This window comes from Mobula birostris, chromosome 3 (genome assembly GCF_030028105.1).
Source record: "Mobula birostris isolate sMobBir1 chromosome 3, sMobBir1.hap1, whole genome shotgun sequence".
Lineage (NCBI taxonomy): Eukaryota > Metazoa > Chordata > Chondrichthyes > Myliobatiformes > Myliobatidae > Mobula > Mobula birostris.
The window spans coordinates 40,404,556-40,432,125 of record NC_092372.1 but is presented as its reverse complement, the minus strand read 5'-3'; the positions used below and the strand labels follow the sequence as shown (position 1 = coordinate 40,432,125).

The 27,570-nt window shown below is 41.1% G+C and overlaps 1 protein-coding gene across 1 annotated transcript in view; it reads right to left on the bottom strand.

Moving 5' to 3' along the window:
- The window catches only part of itga1 (integrin, alpha 1), a 219,315-nt gene that overhangs the window by 140,619 nt on the left and 51,126 nt on the right, over positions 1-27,570 (bottom strand). Inside the window, 1 exon segment of the mRNA XM_072252495.1 lies at positions 5,698-5,825. Coding sequence (XP_072108596.1) covers positions 5,698-5,825 — 128 coding nt within the window.

The window sequence follows — 27,570 nt, the reverse complement described above, 5'->3', positions numbered from 1 at the left end:
TGTGTCTGTCTGGGAAGGATAATTAAACAGTACAAGTTTTGTACTGGATCCAAAACTGTAACATTCATTATTTTGTAATTTTGCTTGATGAATATCAGTCAGGAATGGACTCTTGCGGAATGTTGTCAGCTGGAAAAAAGGCATGTTTATAGTTCACCGATACCTGCTTACCCTCGTCAAGTAAAATATACTAAATTGAAACAATATGGCAGTAAGTGATATGAACAAAACTGACTTGAAGTCATTTCTAGAACTTGACCACATTTTTCTTCAAAAGAAATATAATTCTGTTACACAATGTACTACACCATTTCTATATTATTTCTCTCAGTGCTTTTGCTGCATATTTGACATTTAAGATTTACTGTTGGTTTATGGGGGAGAAAAATCAGTTTCAATGGTTTAATCAAGATGCTACACTTTTTTTATGGAATTGCAGAGCACTGAAAGTGGGCATGATCTCAGTTTATTACAGTCACATGAAAAGATCATGGCTTTTACAGAACAGAACTAAATATAACTTGCAACTACAGCTGGCGATTCAAGACATGCTTAAGAAAATGAATGCTTTCTATTACGAGAAGAAAAGACCACTTAATGGATGCATGCCTGCAGCATGTTCTTTTTTGAACTTGGCCATGTCACACACTGCAAAAACAATAAGGCAGTATTGTACATTACAAATCAGATTCCAGATGGCAAGGGTGTAACTTCTTGTTTCTTGGCAGTTCTTCTTCATTTCACCTTCTGTTTTTTTTTCCCCAGTTAGAATGCAGGGTTCAATCTTTAATCGCATTTTGGGTTGTGAGTAAGGAAATGAAAGAATCATACTCCAGTGATTATCATTTGGGACCACGAATGACAGAAAACTGGTATAACCTTTTGTAGCATGTCTAGCCATGTACAGTCATATTCAACTTAACCACAGTTCATTCACAGCAACTAAACAAATGAACTAGAAGGTTATACATTCAAGTTCCGCTCCAGATATCAGAACAGTTAATCACAGATGCCACATCAGTCTAGTACTGAGACTAGTACTAATATTCTAAATATTAGAGTATACTCTATTTCAGATGAGATATTAAAATAATGTTCCGTATATCCTCGCAAGATGATGTAAAAGTCTCCACATTCCTATCCAATGAAGAGCAGGCAGGTTCATTCTTGCTTTCTCATTAATAATATAATCGTCAACCAATACTTTTGAAGCAGGTTGCCTGATCAATAATTCATTTCTACTTTTGAGATCTTATGAAATGAAACTTGTCTGATTCACTTCCTGAGTGACATTAATGATTTAATTTCCACCCCTGAATATATTAATTGTTTGTGGAGCTTTAGAATGTACTATAAAGCATCAAGCTCTTCCTTTCTTGCCAAAGCAGGATGGATGTATTGAAACTGTAATTATTTTATTTCATGTCCCAGCCAATGAAACAAATCTCCAGTACTGCTGATGGAATCATATGGTACACAAATAGGTTCAAATTGCTCATGAAAAGCAAAATACATCCAAGATGCCTAATTCCTTTCTAATCCCTACATCATTAACAAAGTGATAGAAAGTGCCATTTACTGTGCACAATGTGGCACTTGCTAATAATCTACTCCCTAATGTCCAGTTGCAATATCACCAAGACCACTCAGATCAAGAAATCATCTAGTACGGAATTGAATACCATATGTGAGATAGCATTGCCTGACAAGGCAACATTTGAACCAGAATCAATATCTGAATCAGAATCTGGATTAAGTGTAGTACTATTAACATACAATATGTTGTGAAATGTGTTTTTGTGGCAGCAGTACATTATATAAGAGCATAAAAAATAGGAGCAGGAGTAGGCCATCTCCATAGAGCCTGCTCCACCATTCAATTTGATCATGGCTCATCTCCACTTACCTGCCTTTTCCCCATAACCTTTAATTCTCCTACTATGCAAACATCTATCCAACCTTGTCTTAAATATATTTACTGAAGTAGCCTCCACTGTTTCACTGGGCAAAGAATTCCATAGATTCACCACTTTCTGGGAAAAGCAGTTCCTCCTCACCTTGGTCCTAAATCTACTCCCTTGAATCTTGAGACTATGTCCCCTAGTACTAATCTCACCTACCAGTGGAAACAACTTTCCTGCCTCTATCTATGTCCCTTTCATAATTTTATATGCTTCTATAAGATATTTTCTCTTTCTTCTGAATTCCAGCAAATACAGTCCCAGGCGACTTAATCTATCCTCATAGTCTAACCCCCTCATCTCTGGAATCAACCTGGTTGATTGCAGGACATAAAAATTATTATTAGTAACAATAAAAGATAAAAGTAATAAATAGAGCAAAAGAGGAATACTGAGGTAGTGTTCATGGGTTCATGAACCATACAGCAATCTGATAGATGAAGGGAAGAAGCTGTTCCTAAAATGTAGAGTGTTGGTCTTCAGGCTTCTGTACCTTGTCCCTGATAGTAGTAATGAGAAGAGCACATGTCCCAGATGTAGGTTCCTTAATGACGGATGCCACCTTCTTGAAACACCGTTGTTTAAAGCTGTCCTCGGTGGTGGGGATGTTTTTGCCAGTGCTGGAGGTGGCTGAGTCTACAGCCCTCTGCAGCCTCTTTCAATCCCGTGCAGTGGAGCTTCCAGACCAGGTGGTGATGCAGTCAGCTAGAATATTCTCTATGGTACATCGACAGAAGTTTGCTAGAGTCATACCATATCTTCTCAAGCTCGTAATGAAATATAGTCAGTCAAGATGGCACCAGCCGACAACGATTCCATGGGTGACATATTCCAGATAGCAAAACTTTTCAATAATTTCACTTTTTCTACACCTTCTACTTGTTCTTTTTTGTCTTGTTTATGTTATGGAAATGGTTGGCGCCTGTGACGTACAGCTTGAATTCGATTGAAGGATCCAGCGCTGTGCAGCATCTGGAGCCCTGCCTCCTGGAGATTAGAGAAGGGAGAGGGGTGTCGAAAAGGTCACAGACCACCAGCTGACTCATGGAAAAGCCCAGAGTAGAGGCATGGGGTCATGAATGACTCCATCTTGAAGGGGCGACGAAGATCGAAGCATCGAGGTAAATGTGGAGGGGGTCAGCGATGCCTTGGCGTGAGACAGTTGGCAGCCAGATCGGTGTGACCGGCCCTGGATCGGTGGTGTTCAGGTACGGGTAGGCGACGTTCAGCTCTGGATCGGCAGCATTAGGACCCGAGTTGGCGGTCACTCTTTACAGAAGGACTGAGTTCGTGCGGCTGCACTCCTTGTATGCGGGAAAAGACGTTTCCATATTCTGAGATTTATGTGATTATTGGACTGTACTTTATGTTGCTTTCCTTCAGTTTTACTGTGTTTTCTTTCTTGTGGTCGATTGGCGGGTGGGTGACTTATTAATTTTTTGTGCATAAGGGGCGATTGGGATTTGGTGCTGCTGTCGCTGTGTCCTTTCTGCGAGTGAAGGTTTGGGGATTGTTATATGTCAAGGATTATTGATTGTTTTTGTGTCTTCTTTTTGCTGTGGGCATCGGGGAGGTGGGGTTGGGGTGGTTTGGGGTCTGCAAGTTTTGTTTCTTTTCTTTTCACGCTGGTTGGAAGGAACATTGATTCCTTGAACTTCCAGTAATGCCTCCCCTCCCTTCCTTCACCATTCCTTATTCCCTTTTACCCCTCTCATCCTATCTCCTTACCTGTCCATCACCTCCCTCTGGTGCTCCTCACCCTTCCCTTTGTTCCATAGGCTTTCTGTCCCCTCCTATCAGATTCTCCCTTCTCCAGCCCTATATTTATTTCACCAATCAACCTCCCAGCTCTTTACTTCACCCTCCCTCCCAGTTTCACCTACTACCCTGTATTCCTCCCCCTCCCACCTTCTTACTCTGACTTATCATCTTTTTTTTCTAGTCCTGATGAAGAGTAAACTAATTGTTTACTCTTTTCCATAGATGCTGCTCGGCCTGATGTGCTCTCCCAAATTCCCCTTCCTGAAGTCCAGAGGCAATTCTTTAACCTTCCTGACACTAAGTTCGAGGTTTTTGTTGCAACACCACTAAATCAGCTGATCCAGCTCACCCCTGTATGGCACAAAGGAGCTCTGGTAAACGTGAACTCAGGAAGGAAACACCATAATGATTGGATTACTACCTCCACAAAGGAAGACGGCTGTAGTTTTTGGAGGTTAATCATCCTTGCCAAGGATGTCACTACAATAATTCCTCAGAGCAGGGTTTCCCAACCTATGGTCCATGCAACTCTTGCTTTATGGTATTGGTCCATGGCATAAGGATGGTTGCAAACCCCTGCCTCAGAGCACTGCCCTCTTCAATTGCATTATCAATGACATTCCTTTCATCTTAGATCAGAAGTAAGGATGTTTGCTGATGATTGTGCATTGTGCAATGTTCATTTCCCTTCACAGTTCATTCTGCATGCAGGCGACCAAGATATCATTCAGGCACGGGCTGATGAATTCCAAGTGACATTTATGCATGTGGCAAACAAGGACTGCCTCCTCTAAGAGCCTTGATATTGAAAAGCATTATAACTGCCTAATCTCCGCATATCTATGACAAACAAGAGAAAATCTGCAGATGCTGGAAATCCGAGCAACACAGACAAGATGTTGGCGGTATTCAGCAGGCCAGGCAGCATCTATGGAAAAGAATACAGTTGACATTTTGGGCCGCGACACTTCATCAGGACTGGAAAATAAAGATGAGTAGTCAGAGTTTGAAGGTGGGGGGAGGGGAGGAAAAATCATAAGATAATAGGTGAAACCGGGAGGGGGAAGGGGTGAAGTAAAGAGCTGGGAAGTTGATTGGTGAAAAGGATACATGGCTGGGGAAGGGGGAATCTGATAGGAGAGAGCAGAAGGCCATGGAAGAAAGAAAAGAGGGAGGAGCACCAGAGGGAGGAATAAAGTGAGAGAGGGAAATGGGAATGGGGAGTGGTGAAGTGGGGGTGGGGCATTATTGGAAATTTGAGAAATAGATGTTCATGCCATCAGGCTGGAGGTTACCCAGACAGAATATAAGGTGCCCCTCCTCCAACCTGAATGTGGCCTCATCACAACAGTAGAGGAGGCCATGGACTGACATGTCGGAAGGGAATGGGAAGTGGAATTAAAATGGGTGGCCACTGGGAGACCCTGCTTTTTCTGGTGAACATTTTTTATTTTAATTCACTGAGCACCTATGCTCCGTCTGCATACCAATGCCCCGGATGTCACCATTAAACGGAACTGAAATTAACCATCAAAAAAATGCCCTGCAGACAGAAACAGGTTTGAGGCTCACATCCTTTCACTCGAAAGCCTCTCCACCATCTCCAAGGCACCAGTCAAAAATGCGATGGAATTTTCTCCAACTGTCTAAAAGAATGTACCTTCAAAGTGCAATACTCAGAAACTCAGCACCATTCAGAACAAAGACAATCCACTTGATCGGTAATCAATCCGCTCAACTTCCAGCAAAGACAGCCAGTGGCTGTAGTGTACCATCTACAAAATGCACTGCTGTTCCTCCTTCTGTCTTGGTGGCAGAAATCGAAATCTCAACCTTAAATGATTTTAATCACATGCAAATGATAATTCACTTTCCTTGCACTACCGAAAGAATATTTGTTGTTGACCCTCAATAGATTTATGCACATATTAAATGAGCAAAACCTTTTGAAATACAGTGCAAGCATTTGACTAACCTGAGTTTGCTGTGGTCCAATTTCAATTTTTTCCAGTAACTTGATGAGGAAATTGTTAACACTAGACCAAGGGTAAATGCTGTTGGAACCATCAAGTACAATCACAATGTCAAGTCGAGACTTGCAAGCTGCAAACACAGAAGATTGTATTTTTTGTAAATCGAGGTTAAAACCGAATAATACTTAAACACCAATGTTATATCAATATGCATATAGTTGGCAATGAAAAGTGTACTTCACTACACTACAACTAACATCAATGCACAAAGACAGCCTTAGAAACAAGTGCTCCCAGTTGATAATCTCATCTACCAGCAATGTGTTTTTAGAAATAATATTTGTGGATTGATACTGCATTAATTTTAACTGTGTTGATGACAACAAAGAGTTTCCATGGAAGTTGGAAATACAAAACTATCTCCATTTTACTTAGTTCAATTTGTATGATGTACAATAGAGTAAATCTATTATCTGTATTACACAAAATAATAAGCATCTTCATCCAGTAGTGTCTGCTACTTTGTAAATGGCATCCTCTATCTTGAAGGTGGTTTGACTAACTGAGCCAGAGTAGTTTTTTAAATCAACTTTTGTTCTCTACTTCCCTAAGAAGCAATTTAGATTTTCCAGTGTGTTGTTCCTTGACAAGATGGTAAATCAGAAATTACCTCTGCATGTTGGTATCCAGTGTCCAACCACCAGCTATTTCATTAATATGCCAACAGACATCTCCAATGTGTGGGCATATTAACACACTAGTGCAGAGCAAGCTGTGAAAGGTGACTAGATAAAATCACATTTTATTGAAAGAATTAGGCTAAAATGTGATGAACAATGGCTGTAATTTCCTGAAAGCAAATGAACCTAAGAGTGCGATTGATAAGTGGATAGCTCTTGAGAAACATTGTTGCAGATTAGCATATATTCAGTGTTGAAAGGCATTAGAGTGAAGAGAAGGCTAGGAAAAAGTGAATGGTTGCTTCTCATAATTAATGATGCTCTTAAGTCAAGAGAATGGATGGCCAACATCCAAGAAACCAGAGTGTAGAAGATACTTGGATGGAGATGAAAGAAAAAATAAAGGTGAGAAGTTACTCGTGAGAATAGCATAAAAAAGAAAAATAATTGGAGCTTATCAGAAAGATATGACAATAATCATGACAGATTTTAAACTGCATTGAAACTAAGGAAAAATCAGATGGTTAAAGAAGTCTGTTTGGAGACTGTTTTCAGGATAGTTTCTTAGACTAGCATGTTTGGAGCCAAACAGACAGCATATTCTTTTAGCCCTATTACTGTGTAATGCTTAGTACGGTAAACTACAAATAGTAGATTACAGGTATAGTTAACTAAAGATGTTAAATAGATTATCTAACTCAAAGAAAAAGCAAAAAGTTCAATAAAAACAACTCTTATTCAACTTTTCAGAATATTGGATAAAATATAATTAACAACAAATAATGACATAAAATCAATATGGAAAGAAAATTACAATGCGAGACACAACTAGCCAGAATTATTAAAATAGATAGCAAAGTTTTCCAGAGATTTCTTTTTAATAAATAGAAGGGTTAACAAAGTGATTGTCAATGCTATAGAATTGAAAGGGGTTAGTTAGTGTCACATGTACCGAGAAGCCTGTCTTCCATACCGTTCCTACAGATAAAATCATTACATAGTGCAGGTAAGGTGCAAGATCATAACAACAGAGATTATGAAGTCAAGTCTATTTTATTGTACTAAAGGATCATTAAAAGTCTTGAAACACAGGGGTAGAAGTGGTACTTGACCCTGTTGGAAGATGTTTTCAGGCTTTTCTGTTTTCTGCTAGATGGAAGAGGAGAAATGTGAGGAGGTCCCAGGTGGGTGGAGTCTTTGGTTCTGTTGTCTGCTTTACCTGAGGTAGTGAAAAGTGTAGACTTAGTCCATTGAGAGGAAGCTGGGAAGATGAATCTCAGGGCTGTATACTGCATATGTACTTTAATAATAAATGTACTTTGAATCTTTAGTTTCCATGATGTGCCAAGCTGTGACAATAACACTGCTGTTTATTATGATCATGTGCAGGGTGGGGTAGGGGGCAAATACGCCTCTTTGTCCCTCTCTTCCATCAGCCTGCTCTCCCTTCTCACACTAGATTCAACTATCACCTGCTAGCTCTTGTTCTTCCCCCTCCTCCTATCCCTTCTTTCTGGCTTCTCTCCCCTTCCTGTCCAGTTCTGATGAAGTATCATGCCATGAAATGGTGATCATTTTCCTCGGTAAATGCTGTCTGACTCAGGGTGGTGAGTTCCTCCACCACCCTGCATGAGGTTATCGTTTCAGATTCGAAGATCTTTGAGCACAAGGAAGCATTCTCCCTGTGACCATATGGGTTTCCTCCCACAGTCAAAAACCATACCCGTTGGTAGGTTAACTGGTCATTGCAAGTGTCCAATGCTATGATGTTGTGGTCATTACAGAGACTTGGATGGCTCAGGGGCAGGAATGGTTACTTAGAGTGCCAGGCTTTAGATGTTTCAGAAATGACAGGGAGGGAGGCAAAAGAGATGGGGGCGTGGCACTGCTGATCAGAGATAGTGCCAAAGCTGCAGAAAAAAGCAGTGAGGGATTGTATACTGAGTCTCTGTGGGTGGAAGTTAGAAACAGGAAGGGGTCAATAACTCTACTGGGTGTTTTTTATAGACCACCCAATAGTAACAGGGACATCAAGAAGCATTAAGGAAACAGATTCTGGAAAGGTGCAATAATAACAGCGAGAGATTTTAATTTCCCCAATATTGATTGGCATCTCCCTAGAGCAAGGGGTTTAGATGGGGTGGAGTTTGTTAGGTGTATTCAGGAAGGCTTCCTGACACAATATGTAGATAAGCCTTCAAGAGGAGAGGTTGTAATTGATCTGGTATTGGGAAACGAACCTGGTCAGGTGTCAGGTCTCTCAGTGGAGAGCATTTTGGAGATAGTGATCACAATTCTATCTCCTTTACCATAGCATTAGAGTGGAATAGAAACAGACAAGTTGGGAAAGCATTTAATTGGAGTAAGGGGAAATATGCTGGAAGGAAGAAACTTGGAAGCATAAATTGGGAACAGATGTTCTCAGGGAAATGTACGGCAGAAATGTAGCAAATGTTCAGGGGATATTTGAGTGGCGTTCTGCATAGGTACGTTCCAATGAGACAGGGAAAGGATGGTAGGGTGCAGGAACTGTGGTGTATATAGGCTGTTGAAAATCTAGTCAAGAAGAAAAGAAAAGCTTACAAAAGGTCCAAAAAACTAGATAATGATAGAGATCTAGAAAATTTTAAGGCTAGCAGGAGGAACTTAAGAATGAAGTCAGGAGAGCCAGAGGAGCCATGAGAAGGCCTTGGTGAGCAGGATTGAAGAAAACCCCAAGGCATTCCTCAAGGATGTGAAGAGCATGAGCATAAAACGTGGGAGTATTCGACCAATCAAGTGTGACAGTGGAAGATTGTGTATGGAACTGGTGGAGTTAGCTGAGGTAATTAATGAGTAGTCTACTTCAGTATTCACTACGGAAAAGGATCTTGGCGATTGTAGGGATGATTTACAGTGGGTTGAAAAGCTTGAGCATATAGACATTAAGAAAGAGGATGTGCTGAAGGTTTTGGAAAGCATCAAATTGGATAAGCTCTGGGACCGGACAAAATGTATGCCAGACTACTGTGGAAGGTGAGGGAGGAGATTGCTGAGCCTCTGGCGATGATCTTTGCATCACCAATGGGGATGGGAGAGGTTCCAGAGGATTGGAGGGTTGCGGATGTTGGTTCCTTATTCAGGAAAAGGAGTAGAGATAGCCAAGGAAATTATAGACCAGTGAGTTTTACTTCAGCGGTTGGTAAGTTGATGGAAAAGATCCTGAGAGGCAGGAGAGGCATAATATGATTAGGAGTAGTCAGCATGGCTTTGTGAAAGGCAGGTCATGCCTTACGAGCCTGATTGAATTTTTTGAGGATGTGACTAAACACATTGATGAAGGTACAGCAGTAGATCTAGTGTATATGGATTTCAGCAAAGCCTTTGATAAGGTACCCCATGCAAGGCTTATTGAGAAAGTAAGGAGGCATGGAATACAAGGAGACTTTGCTTTGGGGATCCAGAACTGGCTTGCCCACAGAAGGCAAAGATTGGTTTTAGACAGGTCATATTCTGCATGGAGGTCGGTGACCAGTGGTGTGCCTCAGGGAACTGTTCTGGCACCCCTTCTCTTCATGATTTTTATAAATGACCTGGATGAGGAAGTGGAGGGATGGTTTAGTAAATTTGCTGATGACACAAAGGTTGGGGGTGTTGTGGATAGTATGGAGGCCTGTCAGAGGTTATAGCAGGCCATCGATAGGATTCAAAACTGGGCTGATAAGTGGCAAATGGAGTTCAACCCAGATAAGTGTGAGGTAGTTCATTTTGGTAGGTCAAATATGATGACAGAATATAGTATTAATGGAAAGTCTCTTGGTAGTGTGGAGGATGAGAGGGATTTTGGGGTCCGAGTCCATAGGACACTCAAAACTGCTGCGCAGGTTGACTTTGTGGTTAAGAAGGCATACGGTGCATTGGCCTTCATCAACCATGGGATTGAGTTTAAGAGCTGAGAGGTAATGTTATAGCTATATAGGACCCTGGTCAGACTCCACTTGGAGTACTGTGCTCAGTTCTGGTCGCCTCACTACGGGAAGGATGTGGAAAACATAAAAAGGGTGCAGAGGAGATTTACAAGGATGTTGCCTGGATTGGGGAGCATGCTTTATCAGAATAGGTTGAGTGAACTCGGCTTTTTTCCTTGGAGCGATGGAGGATGAGAGGTGACCTGATAGAGGTGTATAAGATGCTGAGAGGCACTGATCGTGTGGATAGTCAGAGGCGTTTTCCCAGGGCTGAAATCGCTAACGCTAGAGGGCACAGTTTTAAGGTGCTTGGAAGGAGGTACAGAGGAGAAGTCAGGGGTAAGTTTTTTTTACGCAGAGAGTGGTGAGCGTGTGGAATAGGCTGCTGGCGATGGTCGTGGAAGCGGATGCGATAGGGTCTTTTAAGAGACTCCTGGATGTAGAAAAAATAGAGGTCCATGGGCAACCCTAGGTAATTTCAAAAGTAAGCACATGTTCGGCACAGCATTGTGGGTCAAAGGGCCTGTGTTGTGCTGTAGGGTTTCTACGTTTCTTTGTTTCTAAATTGTCCCATGATTAGTCTAGGGTTAACTCAGGGGTTGCTGGGCAGAGCCACTCGAGGGGCCGGAAGGGCCAATTCCACGCTGTTAAGACTATGAAATACTGGGTGATTTGATTAAACTTCCAAAACAGCATCTATGTTATCCTCTGCAGAGTTAACAATTGAACTTTCACCAGGCAATTCTGCTTATTTTCCTCTTCATCTGCATTTCTCCTTGTATTGTGAAATGAGTCACCTTCTTTAATGCAAAGAGGTGGAGGCTGTGTTTACCTCTTGTCTGGTGCAATTTATCCAATAATAGAAAAGCTGGTGTTGAAGTTATCTTTGTAATCAATTTGAATTTGCAAATTGATTACATTGTGATGGAGATCAATGCATTGGCTTAGTAACTAAGAATGCTTATTTTTGTGATTAGGCTACCTCACTTGCATTAATCAATTCACAGTTAGTCGATACTCCAAAATTTCAAGGATGATTTAAAACTATTGTAAATTTAAAACAAAATTCAAACAAATTGTTTCGAACTAACTTGTTGAATTAGGTAAATATTTGTCTTTGATGAGACCATAGAAATGTTACTTAGATTGTTCAATGTGGCCAAAGCAAAACCCATAAATTACTCACCCTCACTTTTGTCGATAATTCACTAGAAAACTGAGTCCCCTGCAGCTGCAAACTGTTAGAGATAATTGAGGAGCTCTGGAGTTATGTGGATAGCAGTTATTAATTGAATCAAGTACCAATGTTCAAAAAGAAAGCTGTTCACAATCTAACTTCCACTGATACTTAAAGATCATTGAAACCAGTCATCAGTGGAACCGTTCTGAATCTGTACCAAAAAGGCCATGCAGAAAAATAAATGGTCATGTCAAGCAATGTTTAGATAAGGGATGAGATAAGGGAAGCCATTAAGTGGCTATTTCCTATTTTTTAGGCATCCGTTAGTCTCATGAGACCATGGATTTGTGCCATGGAAGGTTTCCAGGGTGCAGGCCTAGGCAAGGTTGTATGGAAGACCAGCAGTTGCCCATGCTGCAAGTCTCCCCTCTCCACACCACCTAGGTTGTCCAAGGGAAGGGCATTGGGACCCATACAGCTTGGCACTGGTGTCGTCGCAGAGCAATGTGTGGTTAAGTGCCTTGCTCAAGTACACAGACACCGCCTCAGAATAGGCTCGAACTAGTGACCTTCAAATCACTAGATGAACGCCTTAACCACTTGGCCACATGCCAGTATTTTGTAAATTAACACATTAATGGCATATCGCTGTCACTTAATAGACAGTTCAGGACATCTCTGTTTTCTCATTTAATCTTCACTACGTTTGTACTTCCAAGGAACCATGCCTCGAAATCAGCAAAAACAGTACATTTGGGTATTTTGTGCTTAGAACCAGTGACTGGTATTTGATATTTGAATATTAATAGGTGTTTTGCCAGTTGGGATGTTCTTCCAATGTAAATACGTAAATCTACAAAGTTAAGTGTCTGCGCTTAAAATGTTAAGGCCAAGTAGGTAGTTTGCCATTGAAATTGTAGTTAATTGTTGATAGTTCTTTCATGTTTAAAAACTGTAAAACATCATGAATAGTTGCGTGTGGTGGAGAATGAATAAATTCTTCTTAGGACTGCTAATGTGAATAAAGACCTTTCATATCTACTACCTTTAGTCTCCGGTGATTCAAAGTCACAACACAAACAATACTGCAAATGCTCTCTTAATTTCAGATGAATTAGAACCATAGAACTATAGAACACTACAGCACAGAAAGCAGGCCATTTGGCCCTTCTAGTCTGTGCGGAAACTTTATTCTGCTAGTTCTATTGACCCACACCCAGTCCATAACCCTCCAGGCCTCCCCCATCCATGTATTTATTCAATTTGTTCTTAACACTTAAGAGTGAGCCCGCATTTACCACGTCAGAGGGTAGCTCGTTCCACACTTCCACCACTCTCTGAGTGAAGAAGTTCCCCCTAATGTTCCCCCTAAATCTTTCCCCTTTCACCCTAAAGCTATGTCCTCCCGTGTTTATCTCTCCTAATCTAAGTGGAAAGAGCCTACTCGCATTTATTTTGCCTATACTCCTCATTATTTTGTGAACCTCTATCAAATCTCCCCTCATTCTTCTACACTCCAAGGAATAAAGTCCTAACCTGTTCAATCTTTCCCTGTAACTCAACTCCTGAAGACCCAGCACCATCCTAGTAAATCTTCTCCACGCACTTTCAATCTTACTGATATCCTTCCTATAGTTAGGTGACCAGAACTGCACACAATATTCCAAATTTGGCTCCACCAATGTCTTATACAACCTCACCATAACATCCCAACTCCTATACTCAATACTTTGATTTATGAATGCCAGGATGCCAAAAGCCTTCCTTACCACCCTATCTACCTGTAACACCACTTTCAGGAAATTACGTATCTGAACTCCCAGATCCCTTTGTTCCTCCGCACTCCTCAGTGCCCTACCATTTACAGTGTATGTCCTACCTTGATTTGTCCTTCCAAAATGCAACACCTCACACTTGCCTGCATTAAATGCCATCTGCCATTTTCTAGCCCATTTTTCCAGCTGGTCCAGATCACTCAGCAAGCTTTGAAAGCCTTCCTCACTGTCCACAACGCTTCCAATCTTAGTGTCATCAGAAAACTTGCTGATCCAATTTTCCACATTTTCATCTAGATCATTGATATAGACAACAAACAATAATGGTCCCAGCACAGATCCTTGAGGCACACCACTAGTCACAGGTCTCCACTCTGATAAGCAATCATCCACTACCACTCTCTGTCTTCTCCCACACAGCCAGTTTTGAATCCAGTTTACAATCTCTCCATGGATACCTAGTGTCTGAGCCTTCTGAACTAATCTCCCATGTGGGACCTAGTCAAAGGCCTTATTAAAGTTCATGTAGACAACATCCACAGCCTTTCCCTCATCTACTTTCTTTGTAACCTCCTCAAAAAACTCTACAAGATTCGTTAAACATGATCGACCACACACAAAGCCATGCTGACTATCCTTAATCAGCCCTTGGCTGTCCAAATACTTGTATATGCGATCTCTCAGAACACCTTCCAATAATATACCTACTACTGATGTCAGGCTAACCAGCCTGTAATTACCTGGTTTACTTTTGGAACCTTTTTTAAACAACGGAACATGAGCTACCCTCCAATTCTCCAGCACCATACCCGTGGCTAAGGACATTTAAAGTATTTCTGCCGGGGTGTATGGGGTGTCAGGGAGGGGTAGCACATTTGGTGGGGGAACATGTCGCGTCTTTTCAAGGCGGTTTGTCCACCTTTGGTCCCCACCTGGCACTCAGCTCTCACCTGTGGCTCCTTGTAGCTGTTTATATACGACAGCGGCCATAACCCAGGCAATGGCTTCGACAAGCTGGCTAAACCAGGTGAGGGTAGCCGATGGGTCTCAAACCCTCAGTGAGATGGGGAGTTGTCTATCCCAGCATGTGAAGACAGACTCTGGCAGATTGAGCGGACGAGACCAATGGAAGGTCCAATGGTCAAGAAGGCGGTCTCTGCAAGCGTCGTGGAATGTGTAGAGCAGGACCTGCTACCAATTTACCTATTACTGATGTTAGGCTCACCGGTCTGTATTTGCCTGGTTTACTTTTATATCTTTTTTTTTAACAATGTAACAACATGAGCCACCCTCCAGTCCTCTGGCACCACACTGGTGGCTAAGGACATTTTAAATATTTCTTCCAGAGCCCCTGCAATTTCTACACTAGTCTCCCTCAATGTCCGAGGAAATATCTTGTCAGGCCCGGGGGATATATCTACCTTTATTCGCTGTAAGGCAGTAAGCACTTCCTCCTCTTTAATCTCTATACGTTCCATGACACTGCTGCTTGTTTCCCTTCCTTTCATATACGCTACGCCAGTTTCCTGCGTAAATACCGATGCAAAAAAAAATTGTTTAAGGTTTCCCCCATCTCGTGAGACTCCAGACATAGACAACCACTTTGATCTTTCTAGGAGACCAATTTTGTCCCTTACTGTCCTTTTACTCTTAATATACTTGTCGAAACCCTTCAGGCTTACCTTCACATTATCTGCCAAAGCAACCTCATATCTTCTTTTTGCTGTCCTGATTTCTTTCTTTAGTATTTTCTTACATTTTCTATACTCTTAAAGTACCTCATTTGTTCCTAGTTGCCTATACCTGCTATACACCTCTCTCTGTTTCTTAACCAGATTGCCAACATCACTTGAAAACCAAGGTTCCCTGTGCCTGTTAACTTTCCCTTTAATCCTGGCAGGAACATACAAACTCTTCACTCTCAAAATTTTGCCTTTGAAGGCCTTCCACTTACTGAACACATCCTTGCCAGAAAACAACTTATCCCAATCCACCCTTCCTAGATCCTTTCCCATCTCTACAAAATTGGCCTTTCTTCAATTTAGAACCTCATCTCGAGGACCAGATCTATCTTTATCCCTAATTGACTTGAAACTAATGACATTATGGTCACTGGACCCAAAATGTTCGCCTACACATACTTCTGACACCTGACCTGTCTGGTTCCCTAACAGGAGATCAAGTGTTGCATCCTCTCTCGTTGGTACCTCTATATATTGATTTAGAAAATTTTCCAGAACATATTTGACAAACTCCAAGCCATCCAGCCCTTTAACAGTGTGGGAGTCCCAGTCAATATGTGGAAAGTTAAAATCCCCTACTATTACAACTTTCTGTTTCTTACATCGGTCTGCTATCTCTCTACAGATTTGCTCCTCCAATTCTCTCTGACTATTGGGTGGTCTATAATCCAAGTAAGGTAACAACAATTAGTTACCCTACTGTTCTCTGGTTCAATGAAATGACAGTTTCACAGTTTTGAACTCCAAATCAAAATTTTCTTTATTTTCTTTTAAAGTAACACTACAATTCTACTTGGAAAGGAGTGAGAATGTTCTCGGCTACTGTTATCTTTGTAATTCGGGATTCATGCAATTGCCCATTAAATACATGTACAGCAATTTATTAGCACAAATACACAATGTTACTGATAATGTTTAAATTATTTTCCCATGTTCCTTACAGTAGACTATTCCTAATAGAAAAAGTGAAGATGTCAGCACACACTTGTTGACCATAATTCAGCAGACACTATCTTAATGATTAGCTGTGAGTGATTTTAATTCCGTCTCCTTAATAGGAGTAGAACAAATGAACTCTTAAAATTACCTTGCTTTACTTTTCACTCCTTCCTGCTTTGTTGCTGTTTGATTCCCACCAGCTACAATTATGATTGGGGCTTTAGAATATGTAAATTGTAGTCTTGTTAGTACAGTGTTATTGTCATAATTTTGAAACACCGATAGGCCAGAGTGGCATAATTCTGAACCAGCAATCCTTGAAATGTCGATTTAGTATTTCACTGAGAATCCAAGAAATGTTGCACTTGCCCCAATAAAAATGCAGTTCACACTGTCAGCAATGTTAATAATATCTCTGCCCCTACTTCTATGATTCCCCTCACCCATCTCAGAATAAATCACGACTCACTTTGACACTGAAGATACAGGAATTCATCCTTCCATGCCTCTGCTGTCTCTATCTCCAATGAATAAGCAGGAACAATACTTGTAGGTGATGAAATGGCCCGTGCCTTGTGTCTGGATCACTGGTAGAGCCGCAAGATCATATCTGCCCCTCCACCTTCTGCTGTTTGTCTGGAGTTAATTTTTTATGCTTATGTAATGCCCTGGTTAAGATTTTTACGCTATGCTGTAGGAATTTCATTATTAGCAGTTTTCTGTAAAAACTGTGTGCCATTACGGAAAGTATGCTTTGGCTTTGGCTAAGATAAGAACACATGTTGTCTAACTCAGGAATGTAAGTTAGCCAATCAGGATTGTGGGGGAGAGTTTTCTGAAGGACAGTAATGTGGTTCGGGGGTCCTTTTCGGTGGGAGCTGTGGAGAGGACAGGAGGAAAGATGGCTGAGGATGCCATCTCTGTAGCCCAAAGTACTTCTTGCAGATGAATGGCTCCAAGGAGGAAGGACCAATACTTCCGAGAGACTGCCTATTTGTTTGAGATACATTTCAAACGAAGCTTGGAATATGGTGTGTGCTTTCATGCAGACTGTGGATCCAGTGCACGACTTAAAGAGGACTCCAGTGTGAGCTCCAACTTTATGTGCACATTTGGACTGCGTTAACTGAAATGGGCCGTTTCATATTTTTTTCTTTTCTATTTCCTACTAACTGTTTGATAAAGCTGAAATCTGTAAATATGCTTTCTTTATAATTTTATGTGGTGTACAATTTGTTATTTCTTCTTGACTGACAATTGTGTAAAGGCAGTGTTTACGCAGTATTCGCTCAAATCGAGGTTTCTTTAATCAGAACATCACAACACTCCTGTTTGGTTGAACCTATAAGACCATAAGACATAGGAGCAGAATTAGGCCATTTAGCCCATTGTGTTTGCACCATCATTCCATCATGGCTGATCCCGGATCCCACTCTACACCATACATCTACCTTCTCGTCATATCCTTTGATGCCCTGACTGCAGGAAACGGTCAACTTCCTCACTAAGTATACCCATGGACTTGGCCTCCACTGTAGTCTGTGCCAGAGCATTCCACAGATTCGCTACTCTCTGACTAAAAAAAATTCCTCCTTACCTCTGATCTAAAATGTCACCCCTCAAATTTGAGGCTGTGCTCTCTAGTTCTGGATGCTCCCACCAAAGGAAATATTTTCTCCACATCCACCCTATCTAGTCCTTTCAAAATTTGGTAGTTTTCAATGAGATCCCCCCACATTCTTTTAATTTCCAGTGAGTACAGAGCCAAAGCTGCCAAACGCTCTTCATATGTTAACCCCTTCATTCCCGGAATCATTTCGTGAATCTCCTCTGGACTCTCTCCAATGGCAACATATCCTTTCTGAGATATGGAGCCCAAAAACTGTTGACAGTACTCAAAATGAGGCCTGACTAGTGTCTTATAAAGGCTCAGCATTATCTCCTTGCTTTTATATTCTATTCCCCTTGAAATAAACACCAACATTTCATTTACATACTTTACCACAGCTTCAACCTGTAAAATAACCTTCTGGGAGTTTTACTCGAGAACTCCTAACTCCCTCTGCATCTCTGATGTTTGAACTTTCTCTCCATTTAGATTGTTCCTTTTACCAAAATGAATTATTCATCTATTTCCCAACACTGTATTCTAAATGCCACTTTTTTGTCCATTCTTCCAATTTGTCTAAGTCTGACTGCAGATGCTTTCTTTCGTCAGCACCATCTACCCCTCCACTTATTTTTGTATCATCTGAAAACTTTGCCACAAAGCTAACAATTCCATTATCTAAATCATTGACAAACAAAGTGAAAAGTAGCTGTCCCAATACTGTCCCCTGAAGAACACCACTGGTTACTGGCTGCCAATCAGAAAAGGCCCCTTTTATTCCCACTCGCTGCTTCCTGCCTGTCATCCATTCCTCTATCCATGCCAGTATCTTTCCTGTAACATCCACTGCCTTTTTGTTCACTCTGCTTCTTACTTCCTCAAAGAACTCTAACAGATTTGTCAGGCAAGATTTCCCTTGAGAGACACCACACTAACTTTGACTTTTTTTTATCATTAGTCTCCAAATACCCCAAAATCACATCCTTAATAGACTCCAACACTTTCCCAATTACTGAGGTTAGGCTAACTGGCCTATAATTTCCTTTCTTTTCCCTTCCTCCCTTCTTAAAGAGTGGAGTGACATTTGCAATCTTCTAGTGCTCCGTGACTATGCCAGAATCAAGTGATTAGAAACATAGAAATATAGAAGAACTACAGCACAATACAGGCCCTTCGGCCCACAATGCTGTGCTGATCATATACTTACTTTAGAAATTACCTAGGGTTACCCAAAGCCCTCTATTTTTCTAAGCTTCATGTACCTATCCAGGAGTCTCTTAAAAGACCCTATCGTATCCGTCTCCACCACCATCGCCGGCAGCCCATTCCACGATTTTTGAAAGATCATGACCAATGCATCCGTTATCTCTTCAGCAACCTCTTTCAGGACTCTGTGTTGTAGTCCATCTGGTCCAGGTGACTTATCCACCTTAAGAACTTTCAGTTTGCCCTGCATTTTTTTAACCCAAGTCACACTGACCCTAGATGCATTTTTTTGACCCCAAATCACACTGACCCATATTAATGAAGGGTGGCCTTCTCACCATCGAGTCCTGTAGCTGTTTGCAGGGCCAGCAATGAGCCAAGTTTCTCAATGAGCCTGGTTGGGGGTGGGGGGAACTTCACTTACTGCTTATTTTACAACATTAGTCACTTTGCCTATGAACTATGGGCTCACTTCCAACTAACACACAAAATGCTGGAAGAACTCAGTAGGTCAGGCAACATCTATGGAAAGGAATAAAGATTTGAAGTTTCGGGCCGAGATCAGTTCCTCTAGATTTTGTGTGTAATGTTCTAGATTTCCAGCATCTGCAGAATCTCTTGTGCTCATTTCCAGCGGCCTCTTTTCCTCTACTTGAGACAATTATATCAAGCTCCTTTACGGTATTTACAGGTATTTTAAATTACAGATATAAATTCATTGAAGTTTATTGCATTGAAGAAATATATAGAACAGATTAGCACGAGCATACAAAGGACCTTTACAGGAAGAGTGCATAGAAATTTCAAATCTCTAAATTTAAGACTGAAATAATTTTAATAGATACAATGCCAACATTTAGTCTAATCTTGATGTGCAAGGCAACTGGAATCTGTTAATAAAAGATATAAAATTACTGTGTGACTGGATCTTTATAAAGTGTACAATAGAGAACTTAACTGCTATCAAGCCTTTGAATGCATTAAAAGCAGTAAGTTGCCAAAAGTTTACATATACTTTTCTTAGTTTAAGTGTTTAATACAGAATAAATAATTCATTGGTCACTATCTGTAAGAACATGAGAAATGTGTCTGTGATGATAGATTCAAATAAAAACAGGAATGTAAGTTTACAAGGATGCAACAGCGACATCAGAAAGATTTGATAAACCAACAGCTTGAAAGCATTATGTTTATGGAAACCACAAGCCAGTGACATGTTGTATGCAGGACTCCCTTCAGCTCATGAACTATATTCTGGAGAAAGATGGCTCAACTTTTCTCAAGAAAGAATAAGTATTATATATAGCCCAATCAGCAGCTGTAACCATTCCATTTTCCTTTGAATGAATGGAGTTTAAAACTGTTACATTTACATCAGAAACACAGTATAAAAAGGGTTTGTACAGAGAACAAACCTTAACACACTACATTCAGTAGCCACTTTATTAGGTATACTTGCATACCTTCTCATTAATGCAAATATTTAATCAGCCAATCATATAGCAGCAACTAAATGCATGAAAGCCTACCAACATGGTCAAGTGGTTCAGTAGTTCAGTCCAAACATCAAAATGAGGAAGAAATGGGATCTAATTGACTTTAACTGTAGAATGATTGCCAGACTGGATGGTTTGAGTATCTCAGAAAGTGCTTGTGGTGATATCACGTGTCATGTGTAAGAACGTGATTGGACAGAGTTCAGAGCATGCGCAGAAATGACAGAATGATCTAGAAACTGTATGGTGAAAATGTGGTTGCTGTTTGCTGTTGCAAATAAAAGTTCTAGTTCTTATTCTTCCAAAATATAGTTTGTTCTTAGCAACCAACGGTGTCAGAAGTCATTCTGGAAGAATAATATGGAAATGAGTGAATCGAAGATAATTGAAAAAAAAAGTGTGAACTTTTTCTTTGTTTGCTAATAGCTTTAAAAATGGAAGTTTTGCAACCTCCATCAATGCTTCAACTGACTGGAAACATAGCTGAAAACTGGAAAAGATTTAAACAGCATTTTGAAATTAATTTATTGGTGATCGGAATAGATAACAAAAGGGAAAAAATGAAAGCTGCAATTCTACTCCATGTAATAGGGGATGACGCAATTGAGGTATATAACCATTTTACTTTTGAGAATGGAGATAATTTGAATCTAAAAGAGATAATGGACAAATTTGACTCATTTTGTATACCAAAGCGCAATGTGACGTATGAAAGGTACAAATTTTTCAAATGTCAGCAGAGACCTGGTCAAACGATTGATCAATTCATTACGGAATTGAGACACCACAGTAAAACATGCGAGTTTAAAGAGCTCACAGACTCTCTCATTAAAGACGGAATTGTTTATGGCATTTTGGATAATGGTCTGAGAGAAAGACTATTAAAAGAACAAGACATCAACCTGGAAAAAGCATTGAGGCTCTGCAAAGCTTCAGAAACTGTTATGTCACAGAAAAAAGAGCTTTTCTTTGAGAGGAATGTAGACATTGTAAAGTGCAAACATACTAGAAAAAATAATGAAGCGACAATGAAACCAACAGAGAGCTAGACGTCACCTAAAAGAAAAAACTTTGTGATCGCTGTGGGTGGCAGCACCGACCAAAAAAGTGTCCAGCATATCCAAAAATGTGCAATAACTGTGCTAAGAGTAATTATTTTTCACACTGTTGCAGAAGTAGAAAGGAAATAAAACACGTAAATGCAGTGCTTGAAAATTAATGTGAGGAGTGTTATATAGATGTGCTTTGTGAAAACAAACAAAGTAAGAATGACTGGACTATTCCATTGCAAGTGAACCGAAACAATATTCTGTTCAAACTTGATACTGGATCACAAGTAAATGTTCTTGCAGAATCTGAGTTTAATGCATTAAAGCCAAGACCAAAGTTACATACGAAAAATATAAAAGTGACTGGGTATTCAGGTGCAGACATTCCAGTTAAAGGAGCATGTGTGGCAAAAGTATCACACAAAAATATTGTGCACATGCTTTCATTTGTGATGGTGCCAAAGAATGCCTTAGTCCTGGGCAGTGATACAGAGTCAGAATACAATGGACAGAAGCCAAACTTGCCGGTACAGTACAATACGGATCTGAAGCCAAAGAGTGACAAGAATCAGGATCCAATTGAAGAAGTGAAAGCACAAGTGAAGGAATTGAGAAGTTTTATTGAAATGATGAAGTCTCAGCATAAAAAAAAAAGATTACACAGTTAATGAATGAATTGTAATTTCTTCTCAAAGACCTTAAGAAAGAGCCAACTTCAGAGTTTCAGTTAACTGATGCAGACCAGACAAAACCTGGAAATAACAACGAAACACAAGAACTGTGTCTACTCGTGTTCATAAACCTCTACAGAGACTCATAGAGACATGTTAAATTATGTATTTGCCCTGATCAATGTTGCTAATTGTTTTACTTTTTAAGGAAAGGAAGATGTGGTGATATCATGTGTCACATGTAAGAACGTGATTGGACAGAGTTTGGAGCATGCGCAGAAATGAGAGGATGATCGAGAAACTTGTATGGTGAAAACGTGGTTGCAGTTTGCTGTGGTAAAGAAAAGTTCTAGTTCTTATTCTTCCAGAATATGGTTTGTTCTTAGTAACCTACGGTACGTATAAAGAACACAACAGTGCTGATCTCCAGGGATTTTCAACAAAAATAGTTGCTAGAGTGTACTGAAAGTGGTGTGAATGGTTGGGGGGTGGGAATCAAATTAAAGAGGCTAGGCGTGAGGAGGTTAGTTCACAACAGGGGGATGGGAACCAGTGCAGAGAGACAGAGGGGTGTAAGGTGAGGGTAGAAGCAAAAAGTACTATGGAGAAAAGTAAAAGTGGCAGGCCGACAAATCCAGGGCAAGCATTAAAAAGGGCCACTTTTCAGCATAATTGTATAAGGGCTAAGAGAGTTGTAAAAGAGCGCCTGAAGGCTTTGTGTGTCAATGCAAGGAGCATTCGTAACAAGGTGGATGAATTGAAAGTGCAGATTCTTATTAATAATTATGATATAGTTGGGATCAAGAGACATGGCTCCAGGGTGACCAGGGATGGGAGCTCAACGTTCAGGGATATTCAATATTCAGGAGGGATAGACATGAAGGAAGGGGAGGTGGGATGGCGTTGCTGGTTAAAGAAGAGATTAACGCAATAGAAAGGAAGGACATAAGCCGGGAAGATGTGGAATCGATATGGGTAGAGCTGTGTAACACTAAGGGGCAGAAGACGCTGGTGGGAGTTGTGTACCTAACAGTAGTAGTGAGGTCGGAGATGGTATTAAACAGGAAATTAGAAATGTGCGCGATAAAGGAACAGCAGTTATAATGGGTGACTTCAATCTGCATGTAGATTGGGTGAACCAAATTGGTAAAGGTGCTGAGGAAGAGGATTTCTTAGAATGTATGCGGGATGATTTTTTGAACCAACATGTCGAGGAACCAACTAGAGAGCAGGCTATTCTGGACTGGGTTTTGAGCAATGAGGAAGGGTTAATTAGCAATCTTGTCGTGAGAGGCCCCTTAGGTAAGAGTGACCATAATATGGTGGAATTCTTCATTAAGATGGAGAGTGACATAGTTAATTCAGAAACAAAGGTTCTGAACTTAAAGAGGGGTAACTTTGAAGGTATGAGACTTGAATTAGCTAAGATAGACTGGCAAATGACACTTAAAGGATTGACGGTGGATATGCAATGGCAAGCATTTAAAGGTTGCATGGATGAACTACAACAATTGTTCCTCCCAGTTTGGCAAAAGAATAAATCAAGGAAGGTAGTGCACCCGTGGCTGACAAGAGAAATTAGGGATAGTATCAATTCCAAAGAAGAAGCATACAAATTACCCAGAGAAAGTGGCTCACCTGAGGACTGGGAGAAATTCAGAGTTCAGCAGAGGAGGACAAAGGGTTTAATTAGGAAGGGGAAAAAAGATTATGAGAGAAAACTGGCAGGGAACATAAAAACGGACTGTAAAAGCTTTTATAGATATGTAAAAAGGAAAAGACTGGTAAAGACAAATGTAGGTCCCCTGCAGACAGAAACAGGTGAATTGATTATGGGGAGCAAGGACATGGCAGACCAATTGAATAATTACTTTGGTTCTGTCTTCACTAAGGAGGACATGAATAATCTTCCAGAAATAGTAGCGGACAGAGGGTCCAGTGAGATGGAGGAACTGAGCGAAATACATGTTAGTAGGGAAGTGGTGTTAGGAAAATTGAAGGGATTGAAGGCAGATAAATCCCCAGGGCCAGATGGTCTGCATCCCAGAGTGCTTAAGTAAGTAGCCCAAGAAATAGTGGATGCATTAGTGATAATTTTTCAAAACTCTTTAGATTCTGGACTAGTTCCTGAGGATTGGAGGGTGGCTAATGTAACTCCACTTTTTAAAAAAGGAGGGAGAGAGAAACCGGGGAATTATAGACCAGTTAGCCTAACGTCGGTGGTGGGGAAACTGCTGGAGTCAGTTATCAAGGATGTGATAACAGCACATTTGGAAAGCGATGAAATGATCGGACAAAGTCAGCATGGATTTGTGAAAGGAAAATCATGTCTGACGAATCTCATAGAATTTTTTGAGGATGTAACTAGTAGAGTGGATAGGGGAGAACCTGTGGATGAGGTATATTTGGATTTTCAGAAGGCTTTTGACAAGGTCCCACACAGGAGATTAGTGTGCAAACTTAAAGCACACGGTATTGGGGGTAAGGTATTGGTGTGGGTGGAGAGTTGGTTAGCAGACAGGAAGCAAAGAGTGGGAATAAACGGGACCTTTTCAGAATGGCAGGCGGTGACTAGTGGGGTACTGCAAGGCTCAGTGCTGGGACCCCAGTTGTTTACAATATATATTAATGACTTGGATGAGGGAATTAAATGCAGCATCTCCAATTTTGCGGATGACACGAAGTTGGGGGGCAGTGTTAGCTGTGAGGAGGATGCTAAGAGGATGCAGGGTGACTTGGATAGGTTGGGTGAGTGGGCAAATTCATGGCAGATGCAATTTAATGTGGATAAATGTGAAGTTATCCACTTTGGTGGCAAAAATAGGAAAACAGATTATTATCTGAATGGTGGCCGATTAGGAAAAGGGGAGGCGCAACGTGACCTGGGTGTCATTATACACCAGTCATTGAAAGTGGGCATGCAGGTACAGCAGGCGGTGAAAAAGGCGAATGGTATGCTGGCATTTATAGCGAGAGGATTCGAGTACAGGAGCAGGGAGGTACTACTGCAGTTGTACAAGGCCTTGGTGAGACCACACCTGGAGTATTGTGTGCAGTTTTGGTCCCCTAATCTGAGGAAAGACATCCTTGCCATAGAGGGAGTACAAAGGAGGTTCACCAGATTGATTCCTGGGATGGCAGGACTTTCATATGAAGAAAGACTGGATGAACTGGGCTTGTACTCGTTGGAATTTAGAAGATTGAGGGGGGATCTGATTGAAACGTATAAGATCCTAAAGGGATTGGACAGGCTAGATGCAGGAAGATTGTTCCCGATGTTGGGGAAGTCCAGAACGAGGGGCCACGGTTTGAGGATAGAGGGGAAGCCTTTTAGGACCGTGATTAGGAAAAACTTCTTCACACAGAGAGTGGTGAATCTGTGGAATTCTCTGCCACAGGAAACAGTTGAGGCCAGTTCATTGGCTATATTTAAGAGGGAGTTAGATATGGCCCTTGTGGCTACGGGGGTCAGGGGGTATGGAGGGAAGGCTGGGGCGGGGTTCTGAGTTGGATGATCAGCCATGATCATAATAAATGGCGGTGCAGGCTCGAAGGGCCGAATGGCCTACTCCTGCACCTATTTTCTATGTTTCTATGTTTCTATGTGAAAAACAAAAAATAACCAGTGAGCAGTAGTTCTGTGGGTGAAAACACCATGTTAATGAGAGAGGCTAGAGGAAAATAACCAGACCGGCTCAAGCTGCTGGGAAGCAGGCAGTAACTCAAATAAACATGTATCACAACAGTGGTGTGCAGAAGGGCATCTCTGAATGCACAGTGCATTGAACTTTGAAGTGGGTGGGCTACAGAAGCAGAAGGTGACAAACATAAACTCAGTGGCTATTTTATTAGGTATGGGTGGTACCTGATAAAGTGGCCACTGAGGGTATGTGCAAATCAGAATCAGACTATTATCAACTTGGGAACAAAAATATGGGTGAAGATGTTTCCATACACATTGACCTTGTCACAGGTTTGGGGAAACTAGGCAGGTCACTGTAATCCTTCCTTAGATGGTGCATGCCGCAGTGACACTGGATGAATGGATGCTGAACAAGTGGATACTTTATTTTCAAAACAATCAGCAGGTCAGATCACACATGTGAGAAGAGAAAATAAGCCAAAGTTTTAGGCTGAGAATTATTCATCAGAAATGGGAAGGAAATAACACAGGGAGTAAAATTGGGCCATTCAGCTCATTCAGCCTGCTCTGCCATTCAGTCATGGCTGATTATCTTTTTCAACCTAATTCTTCTACCTTCTAGTAACTCCTAATTCACTTCTCAATTCAGAACTTCTCAATCTCTGCCTGAAAATACATCCAACAGCCCACTATGGCAATGAATTCCACAGATTTACCAGCCTCTGGCTGACTCCTCAGCTCAGTGTTAAAGGGACTAGATTCTTGACTCTCCTATTAATGGGACAATCCTCTCCACATCCATTATATCTGGATCTTTCACCATTTGGAAGGTTTCAATGAGATTCCCATTCCTCCTGATGACCTCCATTTGCCCAGAGCCTTCAAATACTCCTCATATGTTAAGCCTCAGATCATTTTTGTGAATATGCTCCAGACATTCTCTAGACACTCACAATACTTCAAATGTTGAGTGGTGTTGCAACAACCTTGGACTTAATGTCAGTAAGAACAGAAAGGGGAAGTCAAGGGAACATACACCTGTTGGCCAGAAAGAACTACAGTCTGCAAATCAGTGAATTTGAATGACTCAAGGACAGTGGAAGCAGATGGACCAATTGTCTCTGTTCCTGCCATGTGCTTGGAGATAGAAGCCGCCATTTTGTGGAACTGTTTTACATCATCCATTTTGTGTGTTAGTTGTTGGCTTGGTCAGTTTTTTTAAAGAAGACGCAATAATGCCTCAAGTAATCTGCTGAACTAGGGATCACTTCCAAATAAGAAATTATTTGTGAGGTGTTCTTTAGTTGGATATAACATGCAGGTTTGTGAATGTTGGTCTGTGTTTGGACTGTGTGATTCAAGCTGACTGAGAATAAAGAGCTATAAGTTACCGACTGTCACTTGCTGGGAAGAGAGCAATAAGTGGATGCTGGCCTGGAGCAGAGCCCATGAAAGGGTGCTCAGGGTCAGACACATGACCTACAAAAAATGATACTGGAATGCAATATTTGAATTGGTAAGAAATGGAAATAAAAGCAGACACCTCATCTGCTGTCAGTGGTAACTCTGTATGAGAACAACAATCATGGATATGAGCTGCGCCACGGACACATGGAGATTTGAAGCGGGGCTATGAGGAACACGTAGCCAGCAGCAGAAGCTCCTTTTTAACTGGTAATATCTTTACTGTTCTTTGACTGTTCATAGGAGGTTAGGAAATCTCAGTTGGTGAGCACACAGCTATTGGTTGTGTAAGTTCCTGTCTTCTTCCATTGGCCCTTGTGGCTAAAGGGATCAGGGGGTATGGAGGGAAGGCTGGTACAGGGTTCTGAGTTGGATGATCAGCCATGATCATACTGAATGGCGGTGCAGGCTCAAAGGGCCGAATGGCCTACTCCTGCACCTATTTTCTATGTTTCTATGTTCCTATGAGACAGT